The sequence below is a fragment of the Gadus morhua genome, chromosome 20 (genome assembly GCF_902167405.1).
Source record: "Gadus morhua chromosome 20, gadMor3.0, whole genome shotgun sequence".
In the NCBI taxonomy this organism is placed as follows: domain Eukaryota; kingdom Metazoa; phylum Chordata; class Actinopteri; order Gadiformes; family Gadidae; genus Gadus; species Gadus morhua.
Genome location: NC_044067.1, coordinates 4,921,402 through 4,941,401, shown reverse-complemented (window position 1 = coordinate 4,941,401; position 20,000 = coordinate 4,921,402). Strand labels below are relative to the sequence as shown.

The window sequence follows — 20,000 nt, the reverse complement described above, 5'->3', positions numbered from 1 at the left end:
TGATGCAGCAGAACAGGGAAGTCTTGTCAGCCTAACTAGTCTCCAGTGGATCCTCTTACAGAACTACCGGCACACCAAACCGTGACAATAGAACTGAATGCCGTGGCCAAAGAGTCGTTACCAGTAGAGATTGACGTGTCTGTTTGTAGTTATGATGTTTGATTCCCAGCCACAAGGATCTGGGTTCAAACCACAAAAGTATGCAGTCTAACGTGTGGGTATTCCAGAGTATCATGTCTAACCCCTACCTAATCCTTAATGACATGTCTCTGTACTGTCTTACCCCTACCTAATCCTTAATGACCTGTCTCTGTACTGTCTTACCTCTACCTGCTCCATAACAACAACCTGTATCTGTACTGTCTCACTATACAGTGCAGTTGTTTTGGATAAAACTACTCTAGTGAATGAGTAAATAGCTCAGTCTATTGAATGAGTAAATAGCTCCTTATAGTTTTTAGTACAAAGAGTTATAGTGATAGTTTCTTATAGTATTGTGCAAAAAGTAATAATACTAGTAATAGTACGAAGCAAAAACACAACATTGTGCTATGTTCACGTGTATGAGTGAATAGGTGAGTGAGAGAGTGAGAGAGTGAGAGAGTGAGTGAGTGAGTGAGTGAGTGAGTGAGTGAGAGAGTGAGTGAGTGAGTGAGTGAGAGATTGAGTGAGTGAGTGAGTGAGTGAGTGAGTGAGTGAGTGAGAGAGTGAGAGAGTGAGTGAGTCGGTGAGTGAGTGAGTGAGTGAGTGAGTGAGACAGAGAGAGAGAGAGAGACTGTGTGCGTGCGTGTACCTGGGGTCCTTCTGGATGCTGTCGATGGAGGGCGAGCGCGTGGCGCTGTCGTCCATGGCGACGGGGCCGTGGCGGCCGTAGGGGGCGTCGCCGGGCCGGTACTGGGCCAGGCGGTAGGGGTCGGCGTAGTTGGCGGCGGGGGCGTAGTTGTTCCGCGCGTAGGTCATGGTGCTCCGCTGGCTGGCCGTCCTCTGGAGACTGCCCACACCTGGGGGGCCGGGGGAACAGCCAATCAGAACACAGATGCAGACACACACACACACACACACACACGAAGCACCAACAGCGCCCCGTTTCAGACGCACTTCAGTCCCGAACAAAAGACTCTGTTCTTCCGAGTGCTTCCCACCCTCCGGCTGGAACCGTTTTAGGAGGGCGATAAACCGGGCCCCCCCCCGCGGTCCCCCCTGTACGCGCTCCCCCTTCAAAGGGTCCCGCTCTCGTTCTCTCTCGGTTTGGTTTTTACGAGAGAGCGCTCTGCCGGTCGGATCCCGCTGCTCGACACGCGAGGCTCGGAGATCTCAACCCCCCCCCCCCCCCCCGCTCCCCCCCGATCCTTCCCTCACACCCCGGTCGACGTTTCCCGAGACCGCCCCCCTTACTTCAGGGCCCCAGGCAGGGAAACAACCCGAGGCCGCTCCAGGAGAGGGGGAGAGAGGAGGGAACAAACACAATCCCACGGAAAACACTAAATCCCTCTCAATCAAGTCCAACGTCCGGGTCTGAGGAGAGTGGGTCTGGGACTCATCTCTCTCTCTCTGCTCCTTCCTCTCCCTCTCCCCCTCTCTCCCTCTCTCTCCTTCACTCTCTCTCTCTCTCTCTCTCATCACTGTCTCTCTCTCTCTCTCTCTCTCTCCTTCACTGTCTCTCCTTCCCTCTCTCTCGCTCTCCTTCCCTCTCTCTCGCTCTCCTTCCCTCTCTCTCGCTCTCCTTCCCTCTCTCTCGCTCCTCCTTCCCTCTCTCTCGCTCTCCTTCCCCTCTCTCTCGCTCTCCTTCCCTCTCTCTCTCTCTCTCTCCCTCTCTCTGCTCCTTCCTCGCATGGCTACTTGCTCTCCTCTTGTGCCTCCTCCAGTTCTATTGTGACCTACTTCTATGAAATGCACACAACGTACGACAAACAGACGCGGACACATGCACACGCACACACACACACACACACACACACACACACCACACACACACACACACACACTCACACACACAAAAAGCTGGCAGGCCGCAACTCTGACGCTCAGGGGAGGGAAGATGCTTTGGGTCAACTCTTGGCTGGGGCCAGATCAACTGGGCATGTGCGAGCCACAAATCCCTCCCACCAGAAACGGAGACATCAACGTGGGTTCCTTTTGGCTGAATCCATAATTTTCCACATGGGTGCACCTCTATGCTTTGTGGCAGCACCCTGCAACATGATAAGTTGTATCTTAATCTGCCTGAGGTCAAAGACATTCTGGGATGGAACGCGACGTCTCGCAGACTGAGATGGGGGTTAGGATGAGAAGGAGAAACACAATACACCAACACCAGTCTGTTAATGTGTGATTTGCACTCCGTTCTTCACCTCGCCAGCTCCAACAATCGATATTCCCATTTAACATAAAACCTCTCGGATCATCAAAGAGGAAGGGGAGAGGAAACACAAGCTTGCAGAAAAAAAAAGTGTCAAATGCAAGTAGGGGAAAATGGGCCATTAAAATTTAATTTCACACCATAGAAGAGAATGCTGTGGGATTAAATTGGATTTCTTTTTAATGATGTAGCTTCTCTTTACAAAGATGTCCTCATGCAAGAGAGCAGATACACAATACCGTCCCCCTTATCTATAGCTCCCTCAAACACCATCAACACATTTATTACTGACATGACTTTCATTTATTACTCGACTTATCGCGTGTGTTCGATCTCTTCTATCCTGGATGTGGTTGAATGGAGTGTGCATGCGTGTGTGTGTGCGTTTGCGTGTTCACGTGTTTGTGAGGGTGTTTGCATTTGTATCGTCTTCGAGTGTGTGCGTGCGTGCGTGCGTGCGTGCGTGCGTGCGTGCGTGCGTGCGTGTGTGCGTGAGCAGTGGACGGATACGTTGTGAGAGATTGGATAAGGGCGAACATTACACACACATACACACATACACACTCCCTTCCCCATCGCTCATCTCATTCAAGCGCGGCACGCAGGTAATGGGACTTCATTGTGTCGGGCTGACAAGCTCGCGTCCGCAGGGAATGAAGGGGACCGGGGGGGGGGGAGGAAGGACAGATTGAAGGAAGGAAGGATCGAATGAAGGACAGACAGACAGACACACACAAACAGGTAGACAGGCGGGCATATAGCTACGGACAGACAGGCAGGCATAAAACAGCCAGACAGACAGACGGATGGATAAAGACGGTGATGGAAATGTAAGGTATCTTGCCGCGAGACGCAAAGAGGGAAGGCAGAAGGTAAATATTGAGCCAGTCAACAGTAATGTTTCCACAGACTTTTTACTCCTCATCGTCCAACCGAGTCCCTGAAACACACGACTTGTGTTCCACCCTTTTGAACCCATGCTTTGGAGGCCAGCCCTGGCTGCTACAGAGCCCTTCTGGTGTGTCAGAGGTGTAGGTGTAGTCCGGGGGGGGGGGGGGGGAACCGACCTGAGGTGCTCCTGTACAGGGTGCCCTGGGGGGCCGCGCCGGGGCTCCTGTACACCGGGCCCTGGAAGGTCTGGTCCTCGTAGATGTGGGTGATGTGCCGGTCCGGGGACATGGCCGACCGGAGGTCCTGGCCCATCTGACTGGAGTAGGAGCTCCGCAGGCCTGCAGGGTCGTGGAGGGACAGAGGGGGTGGGTTAGGACAGAGTCGGGTCGCGGAGCGGTCAACAGGTTTTAAGGTCGGCACGGCGTCGACAATAACCGATTGTAGTCTCTGCGAAGTGCTTGATAAAGGCATGAGGCTCGGTCACATGACTTGTGATTAGTATGATCTCTGCGGGCGCGTTGGCCAGACATCAGATATGTGTTGGATCTACGCCCTGTTTCCACAGCCTCCTCAGAAATAGTATCCGTACATCTCAAACTGCATATTAAAGCGGAAACCAAAAATCAAATTTGCGGACACGGGATTCCATGTGAGGTGTGCTCCGATTCCAACCACATGCAGCCAACTACAACAACGTCTGCCGTGAAACACTTTGTCCAGTCGTGTGCAAGTGGCCTCACCTCTTCGGGGGGACGAGACCCTGCTGATTTGATGTCACTCCTTTGAGTAGAGCACTTTGGAAGGCGCCTGGGAATCGCCTCAAAGAGTGAGAAGAAAACGAGCGCTTGGGGTGATGTGCATGATGACAACATCTGTGAGGGATTCAGACGATGCCCCTAAGCCCCGATCGATCAGAGTCTCACCGCATTAGCATCACAGTGAGGCAGGCCCCAGTGTACCCACAAGGCATTGCTCTAACGGAGACACATGGCCGTGTAATAACATCCAACACGACGGCTCCGTCGGAATACGTTGTATATACGCAAAGTATAACAGCAGTTTATCACCTTTATGTGAATCTGACAGCCTCACCCTAAATAACCACTTAACTTGAATCTATTTAACGCTAATGTCCAATTCGGTGCAAAACTAACGAGCCCATTTGTAACCACAGCGTCGCCGGCTCCTGCCCTCGTTTCCTCCTGCTTAATGATCGCTCTCTTTATTAGAGGCTGCCGCTCGCCACTCTTCTGGGAAAACAACAAACTCGGAGAGAGAGCGCAACGGCTCACTCGGACGGCCCGCTCAGAAGTACGGATGCGTCCGCCAAGACCCATAGCTTCTACTTAGGAGATTAAAAGTCGGTCTCTCAGTGAACTTTCAGCAGCTGCATGTTCACCGCGGCCGACGGGCCCAATCAGGTGAGCTGATCAAGCGCGAGCCCGGGCGGGGGACAGGGAGATTCGGGCGATTGCAGCTCGTCCAATTAAAATCTCCGCCTGCTAGGCCTGTCACCGACGGTAACGGACGGGAACAGGCATGTGGAAGCCGCCAGGCTGTTGGACTCAGCTCACGGATGTCCCACATGATGGAGGACCACAACAGAACGTCTGGACACCGGCAACATCTGCTGCGCTTTGCGTGTAACAAATACACAATCATACACACAAGTTACTATCAACACACCATGCGCGTCTTATTATCTGAAACCATTTTGTGTGCGTATTAACTATTCGTCATTTTATTGAAGTAGACTCCAAGCGATGTATAAATGATCATCCCTACAAGTTGTGGGGACAATTATTTAGCATGGCGTACAAATCAATGCCTTATTATTGATATCATTTAGCAGGACACACGAATCAATGGCTGACTATTTAGTACGTGACTGGGTTTCAGAGTTGCAGCACTGCATGTGTGCCGAGTTATTAAACTTGGAAATCAAAGATGAATAAGATCGTGATTAATTTTTTCTGCATTACCAAACATGAATACGGCCACCGGAAAGAACTGGTAAAAAGAGCGATGACGTTGTGAATGGAATAAAACTCCAAGCCATGAGCAGCGAGCAGGGAAAGTGGTACGCTTGACAGAGGACGCTATGAGACAGCCTGCATTAGTTCTGCACTTTAATCCACCTTCCTTGATTCCATATGATCAACGCAACTAAAGGTTACCTTCTTTATCACACACACACACACACACAGATGAGACCACTCTCAGCTGAGTGGTCTCACATATGAGACCACTCTCAGCGAAGCCGTGAATGTTGTGTATTCTTATAAGTGTGTTTGTTGTGTATTCATTTAAGTGCCATTGTGGCAAGTTCCTATAATTGTGTCTGTGGCGAGTCCCTATAAGTGTGTTTGTTTCGTGTTTCTATAAGTGTGTATGCTGTGTATTCCTTTAAGTGTGTTGTTGTGTATTCTTATAAGTGTGTTTGTGGTGTATTCCTATAAGTGCGTTTGTTGTGTATTCCTTTAAGTGCGTTTGTGGTGAGTCCCTACAAGTGTATTTCTGGTGTATTCCTCTTAGTGTGTATGCTGTGTATTCCTTTAAGTGTGTTGGTGTGTATTCTTATAAGTGTGTTTGTGGTGTATTCCTATAAGTGTGTGTGTTGTGTGTTCCTTTAAGTGTGTTTGTGGTGAGTCCCTACAAGTGTGTGGCTGTTGCGTGTTTCTACGAGGGCGTTTGTTGTCTTGTTTGTTGTGTTTACAACCTCGCATCAACGCATCCCTCACTGGGCTGCGTACCCCGTGGGGCGCCGTGGTACAGTTGGCAGCTCGCTGCGCGTTTCCCCCGGCAAAGGAGCGTCTTCTGGGCCGCGGGCCAGCCGCACGCCGCCGCTCACAAACAGCTGCTAGCCTCACACCATCCATGCAGAAACACCCCATAATGAGCCATTCTTATCACGGAGGGGGGGGGCAGGGGGCGGGGGGGCGCGATGAGTCAGTGAAACGTGATCGAGGTGGAGGAAACAAGGAACAGCCGCAGGAGTTTCCAGACGAGGAGAGGTTTTGGTGTGTGTGGGGGGGGGGGGGGGGGGGGGGGGGGGGGGGGGGGGGGGGGGGGGGGGGGGGGGGGGGGGGGGGGGGGAGGCTGCTCCTCCTGGGGTCGAGGAGAGCCGTGAGAGCCTGCTAGGGCTCCAGCTGGGTCACCACGGCTAACGAGCCCCCACCCTCAACCCCACCCTCACACAGGCAATTTAAACACGCTAGCTCGATTTAAATGGTAACAATTAATTATTTAAACGTTTATTGAATCAATTATGTTTCATTTAGCCTTTGTTATGCTTTTCAAGCGACTACAAATTAATTATTCAGCTCCCTGCTGAAGGACGGCTACAGGTTAAGTTGCACACGTTGGGGTTCAAGCGCAGTAACATTTCCCCAGACAGCCGAATCACTAGACCCAATTCCTCGCCCCCCCCCCCCCCCCCCCCCCCCCCCCACACACACGGAGCAACGTCGAAAAAAATAAACATCTGCAAGTTGTCACGGAGACGTACCACATGGCTGTCGTCACGGTATGAAAGCTCTCTCTCTCTCTCTCCCTCCCTCTCCCTCCCTCCCTCTCCCTCCCTCGCTCTCTCTCTCTCCCTCCCTCTCTCTCTCTCCCCCTCCCCCCTCTCTCTCTCTCTCTCTCTCTCTCTCTCTCTCTCTCTCTCTCTCTCTCTCTCTCTCTCTCTCTCCCTCTCTCTCCCTCTCTCTCCCTCTCTCTCCCTCTTTCTCCCTCTCCCTCCCCTTCTCCCTCTCCCTCTTCCTCTCTCCAACAGTCACTTGCTCTCAGAGAAACAAACATTTCAACGGGGAGCAGTTTCATCCAGCCGTGAACAACAATTAATAAACACAACTCTAAATCACAGCGAACCAATCCCAGGAGAGGACTTCCTGGCCTCGTCAGAATGATGCCCGGACAGAAGGGGGTATTAAGGAGAATGTTAATGATACACATTCACTCGCTGCATTCCATTTGGCGTCCAAATGTCTGTAGGACAGAGGGCACATTGACCTCCTCTCCAGATGATCTGTCATCTCAGTCTACCTGTTCTATTTCTTACCGGTTTTTGGTCAGGTGAGAAAGGGCAACTCTTCCTGCTGATGAAAGTTCAAGACGTCACGCCGGTGTGTGTGTGTGTGTGTGTGTATGTGTGTGTGTGTCTAGGGCTGTGTGTGTGTGTATGTGTCTAACGGTGTGTGCGTTCGTGACAGCATTTCGAGGGGTGACGAAAGGAGCCCATTAAAACAGGTCTGGGGGCTTTGGGAGAGCGTGTGAGTCCTATGGTAATGATCCGCACCGTAGGTTCCTCGTCTGCCTCCTCCTGACTCATCAACGCGTGCCGACAGACGGTCTGTCAGTCATCCGTACCGCAGAGGGGTGGGAGTTGTGGACAGGTGGGTTCAATCCCAGGATCCTGCAGTCTACCTGAACGCATTTTAGAGGAAGATTCCCCGATCCCTAAACCGTTACTAGATGACGTGGATCTGGACATTCACCATCAAGTCGCTAACCCAAACGACTGCATTATTATCTCGCTGTGACTGCGTGTGACAGAGAAATAGAAAGAGTCTGAAGGATGGAAAGAAAGAGATCGACAAAAGGAGACGGACTAAAAGTAACAAATGAGGGGGATAGGAGATGGCTAAGAGACAGATAAAATAGATCTATAGATAATATAGATGGATGGTAGATGGATAGGTAGTTCGACGAAATACTGAAGGTATAGCGAGACGCCACCAGACCGAAGCAGTGGAAGGAAGAGCAGATTGGAGACTCAAGTTTATGTTTCCCGCGCCACGCTGTGAGAGCGCTCCATCGCCTGCAAACTGCCTCCAATGCAGCTTTGTCTCCCCCCCCCCCCCTTCCTCCTCCTCCTCCTCCTCCTCCTCCTCCTCCTCCACCCTCCCTCCCTCCCTCCCTCCCTCCCTCCCTCCCTCCCTCGCGCTCGCTCACCTAGCTCCAGCGGACGTGACCAGGCAAGCAACCACCAGATGACATCATCGCTCACCACCACACAAAAAAACAAAAAGGCAAGCCGGGGACGGCCTCTAGCCGACCAATCATCCGTCTGGACCGGCCAGAGTCACGTCTGTCTGCCACGCCAGACATGTGGGGGGGGGGGGGGGGGGGGGGGTGGTTGTGGTGGTGAAGGAGACGGGTGGTGTTAGTGTGTGTGTGTAATCCGCACCGGTGGTGTGTGTGTCTGTGTGTGTGTGTGTGTGTGTGTGTGTGTGTGTGTGTGTGTGTGGATTCACCCCGCGGCAAAGCGCTCGTGAGACCCAGGTAGCGCACTTCTAGTGTGTTTTCCCGATTGGTCTTCCCGTGAAGAAATAGGCCGCCGAGACCGCGTCGGATGCAGGACGGTCGCCACAGTTCCCCGAGGCGGAGAACACATTGAAGTGACGAGCACCCCCCCCCCCCTCCCCCTCCCCCCCATGGTCCCCAGGGGTGCATGGAGAATACAACGCAACGTCCATAGGACGACGACGGTGATGATGATGATGATGATGATGATGATGATGACGAGGAGGCATCCCGCACACACACCACCGTCAAAAACAGACAGAGACCCTGGTACATCAGCAATGTCCGGATAGAAGCACATCATGAGGAGGAGGGATGGCGGTGATAAAAGCACGTGGGGTTCACCTTGACTATTATCATCGACCAGGGCGTCTGAAGAGATCCCCAGGCAGCCGGCGAAGGGAAGCAGGAAGGGGGAAAAGAGAAAGAACTCCATTAACCTTCCGGCGGCGGTAATCCGCCGAATTAGTTCGGCACACAATGGAGGCAGAGGGGCGTGGCCCCCCCCTTCTCTTGAAGGGTGCCATCCCCGACTTCTCGACTTTAAGTCGCCGACGCCGTTCCCTTCGCTTTGTGTGGGAAAAAAAAGAGAAAGAAAATACGTGCTTATTAAAAAGGACGAACGCTGCACTTGTGCCATTCTCTTTCCCCTAATCTCTTGACTCCGTAATAGCAGTCATTTTCATAATGTGGCCGAGTGCTACGTTGTTATCTTGGATGCATAGAGGGGGGGGGGGGGGGGGGGGGAGGGGAGGGGGGGGGGGGTAGCATACAATTAGCCCTGGGGCCGACTGACACTCACAGATTGGGCCAGGTCAGCTGTCACGGACACTGGGGGAACACGGAGCTCTACAGAGCGGGTCGGGGAAGGAGAACTCTGACCTCGACCGCTCCACCCGTTCATGCATTCATGAACGCTTCACAGAATTCATCTATGAAGACTCTACGAAGATGGGGTTTGGAAAGAAATACAATATATATATATATATATATACCTGCATATTCTTTCAATGCTAATAGAGTATCAAAAAAGAAACGATTCAGCAAATCGTTTTGGTAGATGTTTGACAGGATTAAAGATAATTTGGAGTAGATGTTCTCCATTGGTTGTGCCGACAGAACAGCCTGCAATACATTACCACTGTCTCCGGTTTGCAGTGATAGAAAGGTTACAGAGTAGAATGTCAACGCTCCAATAAAGGAGGAATACTCTAACAGGGAGGGGGGCAAAATGTTGTCTGTAAATGTGGTCTCCATTACTTCTAGATGGATCTCAGAGCTGAGGCGGGGGCTGGTGTAAACTAGTGGTCATCAGTGAACCTTCTCGGTACCCTGCAAGCTTCTGAAGTGAAGTGCAATCATCTGGAGCGTTTAACATCTACACCCTTTCACCTCCGTAATGTGCTAAGTAACAACTTAGCACATTACCTCTGTGGAAAACGTTGAAATATTGCAGGAGCTAATTATGTTTCCCTACTCTTGGAGCCCAACTGTATCTCCATTGCTCAGGAGTTGATATATATATATGAATATATATGAATATACATACATTACAACGGTATTGAACGTGTGTGGCCCAGATGGAGGCTCCACTCTCAGGGGGTGATAAAGAGGGGTGACGAGGAACGGGGACGTCGACACGCGCGCATCCGCGGAACAAACAACAGACCTGTCAATCAAACAACTCCGACCGGGGCTCGCCAAAACAAGCTGTCAGCCGTCAGGCGTGCATTGTGTCCCCTGAAGGAGCTTAGCGGGCAGCTCTGCTCGTTATGACAACGTCCGCCTCCTACAAACGAACGACGGGGGAATTCAAATAGTTTTCCTGGAAACGGTTGAATTGATTCCGTGATGGGATGCGAACAACACTTATTTTCTAATATGTTGTCACCCCCGTCTGCTTTTTTTGGATTTTCTTAGTAACCATGACAACCGGAGCCGTGCGCACTCTCCCGCCGTAATGGGTTAGGGAGTGAGCATCGCCTCCGAGGGTGTGTGTGTGTGTGTGCGTGTGTGTGTGTGTGCGTGTGCGTGCCCGTGTGTGTCCGTGTGCATGCATGTGTGCGTGAGTATACGTTTGCGCGTGAATATGTGCATTTGTGTGTGTGTTTGTGTGCATGTATGTTTATGTTTATGCGTGTTAATGCATGCGTGTGTGTGTGTGTGTGTGTGTGCGAGTGCACCACGTATGTGTGCGTGCGTGTGCGTGCGTGTGCGTGTGTGCATGCGTGTACCTGTACCCGTGAGGCTGTCGGGCCGGTTCATCCTCTCGTAGATCTCGTAGCCGTGGGGGCCGTAGAGGGGGGCGTCGTGGGGCCCGTAGGGGGAGCCTTCATGGGGCCCGTAGGGGGGTGGGTCCTGGGGTCCGTAGGGCTGTCCTTCATGGGGCCCGTAGGGGGGTACGTCCTGGGGCCCGTAGGGGGGCACGTCCTGGGGCCCGTAGGCCCGCCCGTCGTGGGGCCCGTAGGGCGGGGCCTCCTGCATCAGCGACCGGGGGAGGGTGGCAGAGCCGAAGTGCTGGGGGACCGCCGTCATGCTGCCGCGCGCCGGCGACGACGACGACGACTGGCCGGGCTGCTTGGTGAGGGGGGGGGACACGCCGCCCGCCATGACCAGGGGGGAGCCCATGCGACCTCCTCCTCCTCCCCCTCCCCCTCCTCCTGGGACCTGGTACGGGGAGGTGTTGCGGCTGCCCCCGGAGCGGGAGGTGGAGGAGCCCACGCGCCGCAGGGCAGCGGGGGAGCTCCTCTGGGTGGAGTAGGGCGACCCCCCACCCCCTCCTCCGCCGCCACCCCCTCCGGGGTTGGCGGCGGAGGAGGCGGAGGCGGGGGCCCGCTGGGGGTGGGGCAGGGTGGCGGAGAAGATGCTGGAGAGGGGCTTGGGCTCCGTGACGATGGGGGAGCCGTACGCCACGCCGCCGCCGCCGCCGCTGCCGGTGACCCGCAGGGAGCAGCGGGACGGGGACACCCCGCTGGCGTACTGCGGGGACTGGGTGCGGGACGGCACCGAGCACACCCGGCGCATGGCCCGGCCCGGGACTGGCTGGGGCTGGGGGGACAACAACACAGGACAACACGTCACTCACCGGGCCGCCGTTGTGTCTTGGTGTGTATACATCGGTCTGTATGTATCATTACGTGTGTTGTGTGTGTGTGTGTGTTTGTGTGTCTGTGTATATATATATGTGTGTGCGTGTGTGTGTCTGTGTATATATATATGTGTGTGTGTGTGTGTGTCTGTGTATATATATGTGCGCGTTTGTGTGTGTGTGTGTGTATATATATGTGCGTGTGTGTGTGTGTGTGTGTGTGTGTGTGTGTGTTTGCGTCTGTGTGTGAGTCTATGTCTGTGTGTGTGTGTCTGTGTGTGAGTCTATGTCTGTGTGTGTGTGTGTGTGTGTGTGTGTGTGTGTGTGTGAGTGTTTGTGATCAGTACCTGGGCAGCTTGGCCCTCGGCCCTGGCGTTCTGCCGTTGGACGGGTACTGGGGGAATGTGTGTGTGTGTGGGTGTGCGCGCACGTGTGTGTGTGCGTGCGTGTTTGAGTGAGTGTGTGCGTGTTGGTTTAAGCGGCCTCACCTGGCCGAGTCTGATTGGACTCTGGGGCTTGGTGAGGCTGCACACCTGGTGCACGTTGAGTAAGCAGTGTGCCCAGGTTCAACCAGCTCCACACACACACTCAGGGAGATCTACTGCATGGCTGCAGAGCGCCCTCACCATGTCATTAACTACCCTAACGATGAACCGGGTTCGACACCACCACCCTGTGCCCTTTGTCTGGTGGAGCCCAAAATAAGTCACCTAGGTGGGGTGTGGCAGCCACTTAGGGGGTGTGTAGTCACAGCAGGGCTGATAGGAAGAGAAATTATCAAATACTATCTAAGACACCATAGAGAATCGTCTTTCTTGACAACAATAGAAGGAGCGGAACTCGCTCACTATGTAGCCGATGCAACAATAAGCCTTTAATGCGTAAAAGTGTAAAGTGCTGCCCAAAGTGCGTGCAAAACGTTTTCAGTCCCATTCAGACCCTCCTCAGTGCAAACGTACAAAAGGTAAAAGACTTCCTGATATAGACTACGCCTGGTTGGTGGAGGACATGTCAATCAAAAGGTCAGGTAGGTTGACGTGTTGACTAGACATTTTAAAAAGGCACCGCTCACCTATTTTAACTTTTTCTTGACAACACACATGGCCGAGCACAAGCCTGAATTCAGGCACCACGCCTGAACTCTATCAGGCCTGGGACAGACCTTGCTACTTCGGGCGCCAGTGTAGCAAAGGTCCATGCTGCACGCCAGCTAGGTGGCTGCCCTCCTCTACACACAATCCCACCGGCACTATCTCTCAAAGACGCTGTGGCCGGTTGAGAGGGGAGGATCCAACATGCTGGGGTACTGTGCAGACCCCGGCTGGTCCAGGGTCTGCCTCTGTGCCCTGGGGTCCCTCGTGGGTTCAAAACGACACTGGCCAAGCAACACAACGCTGCTGGAACGCGGGAGTCTTTTGATTATATTATTTATATTAACCACCTTTTGATTTTCTTTTAGCTTTTATGTAAACGTGCTGTTGATTAAAATAACAATGCCCGGTGTTCCTTTAACGTAATTAATTGAAATGTAACATCATTAAAAAAAAATGTTATGTTCTATGCCTTGATAGATTTCAGTCCCAAAGGTACAGTCAAAATAGAACGATATTGCTCATTGTTTGTGTGTGTGTTTCTGTGTGCATTCGCATGTGTGTGTGTGTGTGTGTGTGTGTGTGTGTGTGTGTGTGTGTGTGTGTGTGTGTGTGTGTGTGTGTGTGTGTCTGTGTGTGTGTGTGTGTGTGTGTCTGTGTGTCTGTGTGTGTGTGTGTGTGTGTGTGTGTGTGTGTGTGTGTGTGTGTGTATGCGCGTGTGTGCGTGTGTGTGTGTGTGTGTGTGTGTGTGTGTGTGTGTGTGTGTGTGTGTGATCAGTACCTGGGCAGCTTGGCCCTCGGCCCTGGCGTTCCGGATGAGGGTGGCGGGGCCCGGGTTTCCGGTGCCGGGGAAGGAGTGCTGCTGCCTCAGCTCCGACTTCTGGTTGCCATAGTAACCTCCGCCCGCCTCCTGGTACCCGCTGTCTGCGTAGGAGTTCATCAGGGTGGAGGTCCGGGAGTTACCAGTAGACCCTGAGAGAGAGAGAGAGAGAGAGAGAGAGAGAGAGAGAGAGAGAGAGAGAGAGAGAGACGGAGAGAGAGAGAGAGAGAGAGAGAAAGAGAGAGAGAGAGAGAGAGAGAGAGAGAGAGAGAGAGAGAGAGAGAGAGAGAGAGAGAGAGAGAGAGAGAGAGAGAGAGAGAGAGAGAGAGAGAGAGAGAGAGAGAGAGAGAGAGAGAGAGAGAAAAGGCCGCGACCGAGCAAGAGAGACAGAGGAGAGACAGAGGAGAGAGAGAGGGACAGAGGGACAGAACGAGAGAGAAGAGACAGAAAGAGACATTGATGGAAGGAGAGAGAGAGAGAGAGAAGACACATAGAGAGAGAATGAAAGCCAGACCAAGGCAGAGAGAGGGAGAGATAATTGAAGAGCAGCAGAAGGAGGGAGTCAGAGGGAAGAGGGAAATCATGACATCATGATTAGTTTCCTAATTGAGCTGACCTTAAGGGAGACAACATCGCTAATGACAGACAGCAGCACGAGGGATGGCAGCCCTCTCTCTCTCTCTAAGGTCCATCCAGCCAAACGACCTCATCCAACAGTGTTGTTGGTTTAAATGAAGGGCAACGATTTCACATTTTCATCAAAAGAGAGTAGTGGAATAGGCATGCGTAGTAGTAACACAAGCAAACAGGTATACAAAGTTAAGGTCATCAATATTGCGAGTGACATGGAAATAAATAGTAAAAATACATTAATGTTTTGGGGAAAACAATGGTGAGAGTTATGAACACAGAGAGAGAGAGAGAGAGAGAGAGAGAGAGAGAGAGAGAGAGAGAGAGAGAGAGAGAGAGAGAGAGAGAGAGAGAGAGAGAGAGAAAGAGAGAGAGAGAGAGAGAGAGAGAGAGAGAGAGAGAGAGAGAGAGAGAGAGAGAGAGAGAGGTTATCTGTGTTTAAACAGAAACGCCTGAATGGATGTGGACTTACTGAAGTGAGAGAGAGAGTGAGAGAGAGAGAGAGGGAGTGCGTTATTAACAGACCCTCACTTTCATGAAGCGTTGCTTGCTCCGGGGAGTAGAGGGACACCTGCTCTGACTCGGTCCTGATGCGGTAACTAGGCGACTGGGAGCTGTCATTCAACCGAGACTTGGCATCCCCGGAGGTGGAGACATCTGGGGGAAATCAAGCGGACGAAGTGAGTTAGCAACACATGAAAAAGCAGTTTTCTAAAAATACATAAAAAAGAGGAGGGTTTTAGAGAACTGTGTGACCGAAAGTGTTGCTCATAACACTGTTATCCCGATTTCAGTTTTATCAGCATCCTGTTAATTCCATAGGGGTAATGAGACAGCGTGTACAGCCACACACAGCCTCTTAGCTCCCTGACTGATGTCACCTCTCCGTGACCCTGCTGCCTGCGCGCCAACGACCAGCGAGCCCTGTGTTTCAAACTCAGCCGGAATTAGCGCTTTAATGTCTCCGATTACGCTCACATGACAAGCACGTGGATTTGCTCCACGAATTACAGATCCGTCAAACTACGGCTGGAGCCTCGTTGGGATCGGGGCAGGGCAGAGTGCGCAGAGCTCGTGGTGTCCGTCATGTTTTGGCGGGCCCTTTGATGGATGCCACGTTCAATTCAGGGGGAGAAACCGCCTTGCTCCCCGTAAATCGTTTTCACAGATCCGTTGACACGCCGACATATCCGCTCCGACACTACGCCTGGCCGGTCGCCTCTAGCCCCGCCCCCACCGGCCACAACCTCCCCCCCGCCCCCACCTCCCCTCCACCGATGCAGAATGATCACCGTGACAACACCGGGGTGCTGAGCAATTATGGCGCCTGCATCAACATTATCATGAAACATGCATGAGCGTGATAAAGTGGCCTCATTAACAGTAAATACTGCGTATTCCACGAGGGGGGGGGGGGGGGCAGGGGAAGTCTGGTGATGGAATATGTACATCCTGAGATATGTTTAAACGACTCCGGAGCCTCTTTAACTCGGGGCCTGAGAGAATGTTCCCGGAGGATGTCTCCGTCACACAGTGGGTCTCTGCTACGACTGAGTACTCATACACAGTCTGACCCAGTTGGAGTAATGAGATAAACTCCAGGAGAGGAGCGGAGACAAAGTGGTCAACAGACTAGGAGGACGACGTGAACGAGACAAACACTGAGCAGAGAGAGAGAGAGAGAGAGAGAGAGAGAGAGAGAGAGAGAGGGAGAGGGAGAGGGAGAGGGAGAGGGAGAGGGAGAGGGAGAGGGAGAAGAGAAGAGAAGAGAAGAGAGAGGGAGGGAGGGAGAGAGAGAGAGAGAGAGAGAGAGAGAGAGAGAGAGAGAGAGAGAGAGAGAGAGAGAGAGAGAGAGAGAGAGAGAGAGAGAGAGAGAGAGAGAGAGAGAGAGAGAGAGAGAGAGAGAGGTTACACGCTTTTTATTCCTGTCCCTTGGGGGACCTCCTTTATAATAACTGAATTTGTATATTTGTCGTCCTTCAGTCGATCAAACAAGTTCTCACAGAACACACTCCCACTCCTGAAACAGAGCTGAGTTATACGGTGGCTGGGAAGGCCAAAAGACCTCAGGGCGACGCTGGCCTGAGTCTGACTCCCTCGAGCATATCGTCAGATCTTCGCTGGCTATCATCTATCATGTTACCGTCTTAGCGATAAATCAATAGGAATTACAAACGTAATCAAGCCCCGCGCGCACACATCCAATCTCTTATTTCAACACACACTGAGAGCATTCAGTGAGGAGCAGGAAGCCAGGAAGAGAATGTGGGGTATTAATATTCCACAACCATAACCCCCCCAATGGGCTTCTCTCTTGACAGATTTGACAATAATAGATTAATGACCGCTGCCGAAATTCACTATGCTCCGTTATGGAATTAATAGGCTGTGAAATACATTAGTGAATGCACATCATTATCGGCCTGTTCTGGCTCCTCCGGTGTTGTTGCGCGACACATTTCAGGTAGTCTGGGGGAAAGTCGCGTTCTCGGCCCCATGTCTGAGTGGGCAGAATAATGTTGATTTTAGGCCAAGGAAAGAAGTGTATTTATATCCCTGGGTATTGGGTTTAAAAGGTTCAGTTTAGGAATTAATACCAGAGACGTAGTACAACTTTAATGTGATTCCCAACACACCGCAGCCTCCTTCTTCCCGCCTGCCGGTTATCCATAATTTAAAATACCAATTAAACAGAGTAATGCAGTATTAACACAACGTAAAAGGTTTCGCGGATATTAACCACTGCAAGCACTAGTAACTAATCTTCACTAATCTTCCCGTAGTGGTTGCGAATGGAGAGCGCTGGCAGGAACATAGCATACTGGTATGAAACCAGTCTTCCCATCACCCAATCAGTGTTGGGAGGGGGGGGTATTTAGCTTGGATGTGCTGTGGACCCCACAGGGAGTGGGGGGAGGAGCTACTCTTGCTTAAGGGAGGGGCTCCCGCCTCAGAGACCCCGCCTCTGGCTGTTGCTAGGTAACCGTCTAAGAGGGGAGGCTCCTGCCAACCCAGGTGTTACAAGGACCCCTGTGGAGCGTGGAAGTGGACACACATGGGGGGCTAATCCCCGGCAGACTCATCAGGGCATTGCGCTGGCTACCCCAACCCTCCTTCTGACGAACAGAGTTTCCTCATTCCCTGTGCGGGGGGATGAATGAAGTGCGCCTCATCCTATCGAGGGAGAGATAAACACACTGGGGTTTGGGGAAGGACCGCGAGCAGGGAAGCGATTTGGGGATCCGAGGAAAGTGTCCCCCATGGGTGAGTCGGAGCAGACGTTTGGAGACCCCTCCAGGATGTGATAAAAGGAACTACAACTCCAAAAGATGTGCAACTCCTAGAGGACACACACAGCACGGCGACCCAACGGCCCACACTGTTGCTTCACACACAGTTGAAAAAAAAACAGTCAAAAAGGAGCCTTCACAGAAACGATTATCATGACTCAGCCTTACCTGCCGATCTCCAGGGGAGGGACTTCTCCGACGAGCTGCGGAGACAAGGGGAGAGGAGAGAGGAGAGGCATGAACACACAGGAAAGCATAAAGCCCGGGCGACGACGCCCGGCCGACCAGACACCTCGGGGCTTAACATATTTCCTTTGAGCCCTCCAGCGCCGGAGTCTCCGGGCGTAACTGCAGACATAAAAAACGCCCGTAGCTTAGCACTGCACTATTGCAGCATTGATGTGATCTGTGGGTTCCTGGTGATTGTGTTCACAGAGACTTCAAAAGTGTGTCGGCTGATCTCAAGAGGCAAGCACCACAGCGTCCATCACCTCCACTACCAGCACCACCACCACCACCACCACAACCACCACTACCAGCAGCACCACCACCACCACCACCACAACCACCCTCCCACCGGTCCAACCCACTTCCCCCGGCCACCCTGGGTGACTGAGATCGGCCAATAAAAGCAAAGACCAAAGGGACGCAGTGCCCTCCTTAAGGGAGGCTCAGACACACACCGCGCCTCTGTTGGGCTGGAGCTAATAGAACGGCTATCGATCTCCGAGGGGACAGACGCCCAACCTTAACAACAGATCATAAAACACACCGCCACAGAGCACACACACTCACAACAAACTGCGCTGAAATATAGTGTTATGATCACATATCCCTGCCTGCCCAAGACCATAATCTCTCCGTCAGAGCATAATCAATACAGACGTACGACTTGGCACTGCCCCAAAGGAATTTAGACGTCGATTGTTTTAGATGTGTTTGCCCCCTCCTCCCCTCTCTCCTTACACCTCCGGTTCAGTCGCTGGTTCGCCGTGCTTCTCCAGCCCAAAACAAACGCAAGCGCTTGGGCGGGCTGGTTCAAGACATGCAGGCGGAGAGGTGGAGGCTTGTAGCTTATTGTGAAACAGTGGAGGCAGCCGGGAAGCCCCAGCATGCAACAGAGCAGCCGTCACTCGTCAGGGAGACACAGCCCCCCCCCCCACCCCCCCACACACCCTGTGTCTCCCTGACGTGTTTCATACGAGACCAGGGCCTGTTTCGACTCGATAGAGGCCCCAGGCACAAATCTGAGAGAGAGCAATCTGAGGCTGGGGGGGGGGGGGGAGGCGAAGGGGGAGACAAGGCCCCAGCAGGGCGCCGAGAGCCTGTGGAGCACTCCGGGATTATTATGGGCTGGCTCTTGGAATGGAAAGTGCAGCTGATAGGCGTATTAGCCTCGGTAGTACGGGGATATAAAAAAAAAGAAAGAAAAAAAAAAAGCCACCTGAACAAATTCCATTTATGTAAGTACCGAGAAAAGCTTTTTCTCTGAAGAAGTGAACGCCACCAGGGCCGTTTCTCTACGGCGCGTTATCATGAAGAGGCAACGCTCCCGACGAGGAGAGTGGATGGCATCTCGTGGAGTGCTTTCTCCTCTCTCTCTCTCTCTCTCGCTCGCTCTGTCTTTTCCTCCTCCCCTCGCCTTCTGCCAACGCTCGTACTCGCTCCCCACTCTTCCTCCGAGTGAAGGAGCTGCACCGGGGCTTTTAACGAGCTCCCCGCCGTCTTAACGACAACGCTGGTAATTAAAAAGAGGAGGACATTTGGCCAGGTGGGGTCCATTCCCCCAGGGAGCAGGAGGTAAGATTGACCGCCGGCATGAAATATCCAATCCACTTGAAAAGAAAAACGTAATGAAGCATGCGCCCTCGTATTCCCACCCACCGCCGTCCTCCCGGACCCCTTCCTCTGTGGCCCTGGGAGCGAGGGGCTTAGGCAGCGGACACGATCTCCTCTGTTATTACAGTTGTGCGGCAGGTCAGGTTTGATAAGCGACTCTGCAGGCCTGTACTTCTACAAAAGCACTTTGGATGCGTCATGGAATGTGGTGACCCCCGCTGGAACCCCTGAACAATCGCCCCCCCCACACCCCCTCTGTCTCCTATTGACGCCCAGATGAGCCCCACTAGATGAGCACCCCCCCCCCCCCCCCCCCCCCCCCCTCCCTCCCCATTCACACACCAACGACCCGGTGACGGCCCCCACGTTGGTCCTTGACGGCCTTTTAGCGAAGGCGTGAAAGCTGTGTTTTCCTTAAGAGGTGTGGGCGGGGGCTGCTGTCTTGTTAGCACTCTCCCAGCGGGGGGGGGGGGGGGGGGAGTGAGCCGGCAGACCCAGCGGCTCCAGGCAGAGAACCCAGGCATTAAAGCCTCTTCTTCCCTGTCCTCGGGTCCCAGTAGTCCACGCAGACCGCGTGTGTTTTGTTGTGCAGGCGGTGAGTCACACAACAAGCCGAAGGGGCCGTCAGACCGCCGCAGTCGCACCGTCGGCTCCTGGCCCAGACACTTTGCGACTTTGACCCCCCGGA

General features: G+C 53.0%; 1 protein-coding gene across 7 annotated transcripts in view; it reads right to left on the bottom strand.

The window, feature by feature from the left end:
- The window catches only part of LOC115533322 (plakophilin-4), an 83,479-nt gene that overhangs the window by 26,033 nt on the left and 37,446 nt on the right, over positions 1 to 20,000 (bottom strand). For 2 of the 7 annotated variants that reach the window (XM_030343779.1, XM_030343784.1), the window contains 7 exons: positions 17,642 to 17,676; positions 14,709 to 14,840; positions 13,515 to 13,705; positions 10,789 to 11,602; positions 8,900 to 8,926; positions 3,427 to 3,588; positions 794 to 1,001 (listed from right to left, as the gene is read on the bottom strand). In XM_030343779.1, the coding sequence (XP_030199639.1) occupies positions 794 to 1,001; positions 3,427 to 3,588; positions 8,900 to 8,926; positions 10,789 to 11,602; positions 13,515 to 13,705; positions 14,709 to 14,840; positions 17,642 to 17,676 (1,569 nt within the window). The remainder of the gene's footprint in view (positions 1 to 793; positions 1,002 to 3,426; positions 3,589 to 8,899; positions 8,927 to 10,788; positions 11,603 to 13,514; positions 13,706 to 14,708; positions 14,841 to 17,641; positions 17,677 to 20,000) is intronic. The other 5 variants (XM_030343781.1, XM_030343780.1, XM_030343785.1 and 2 more) reach the window with 5 other exon arrangements.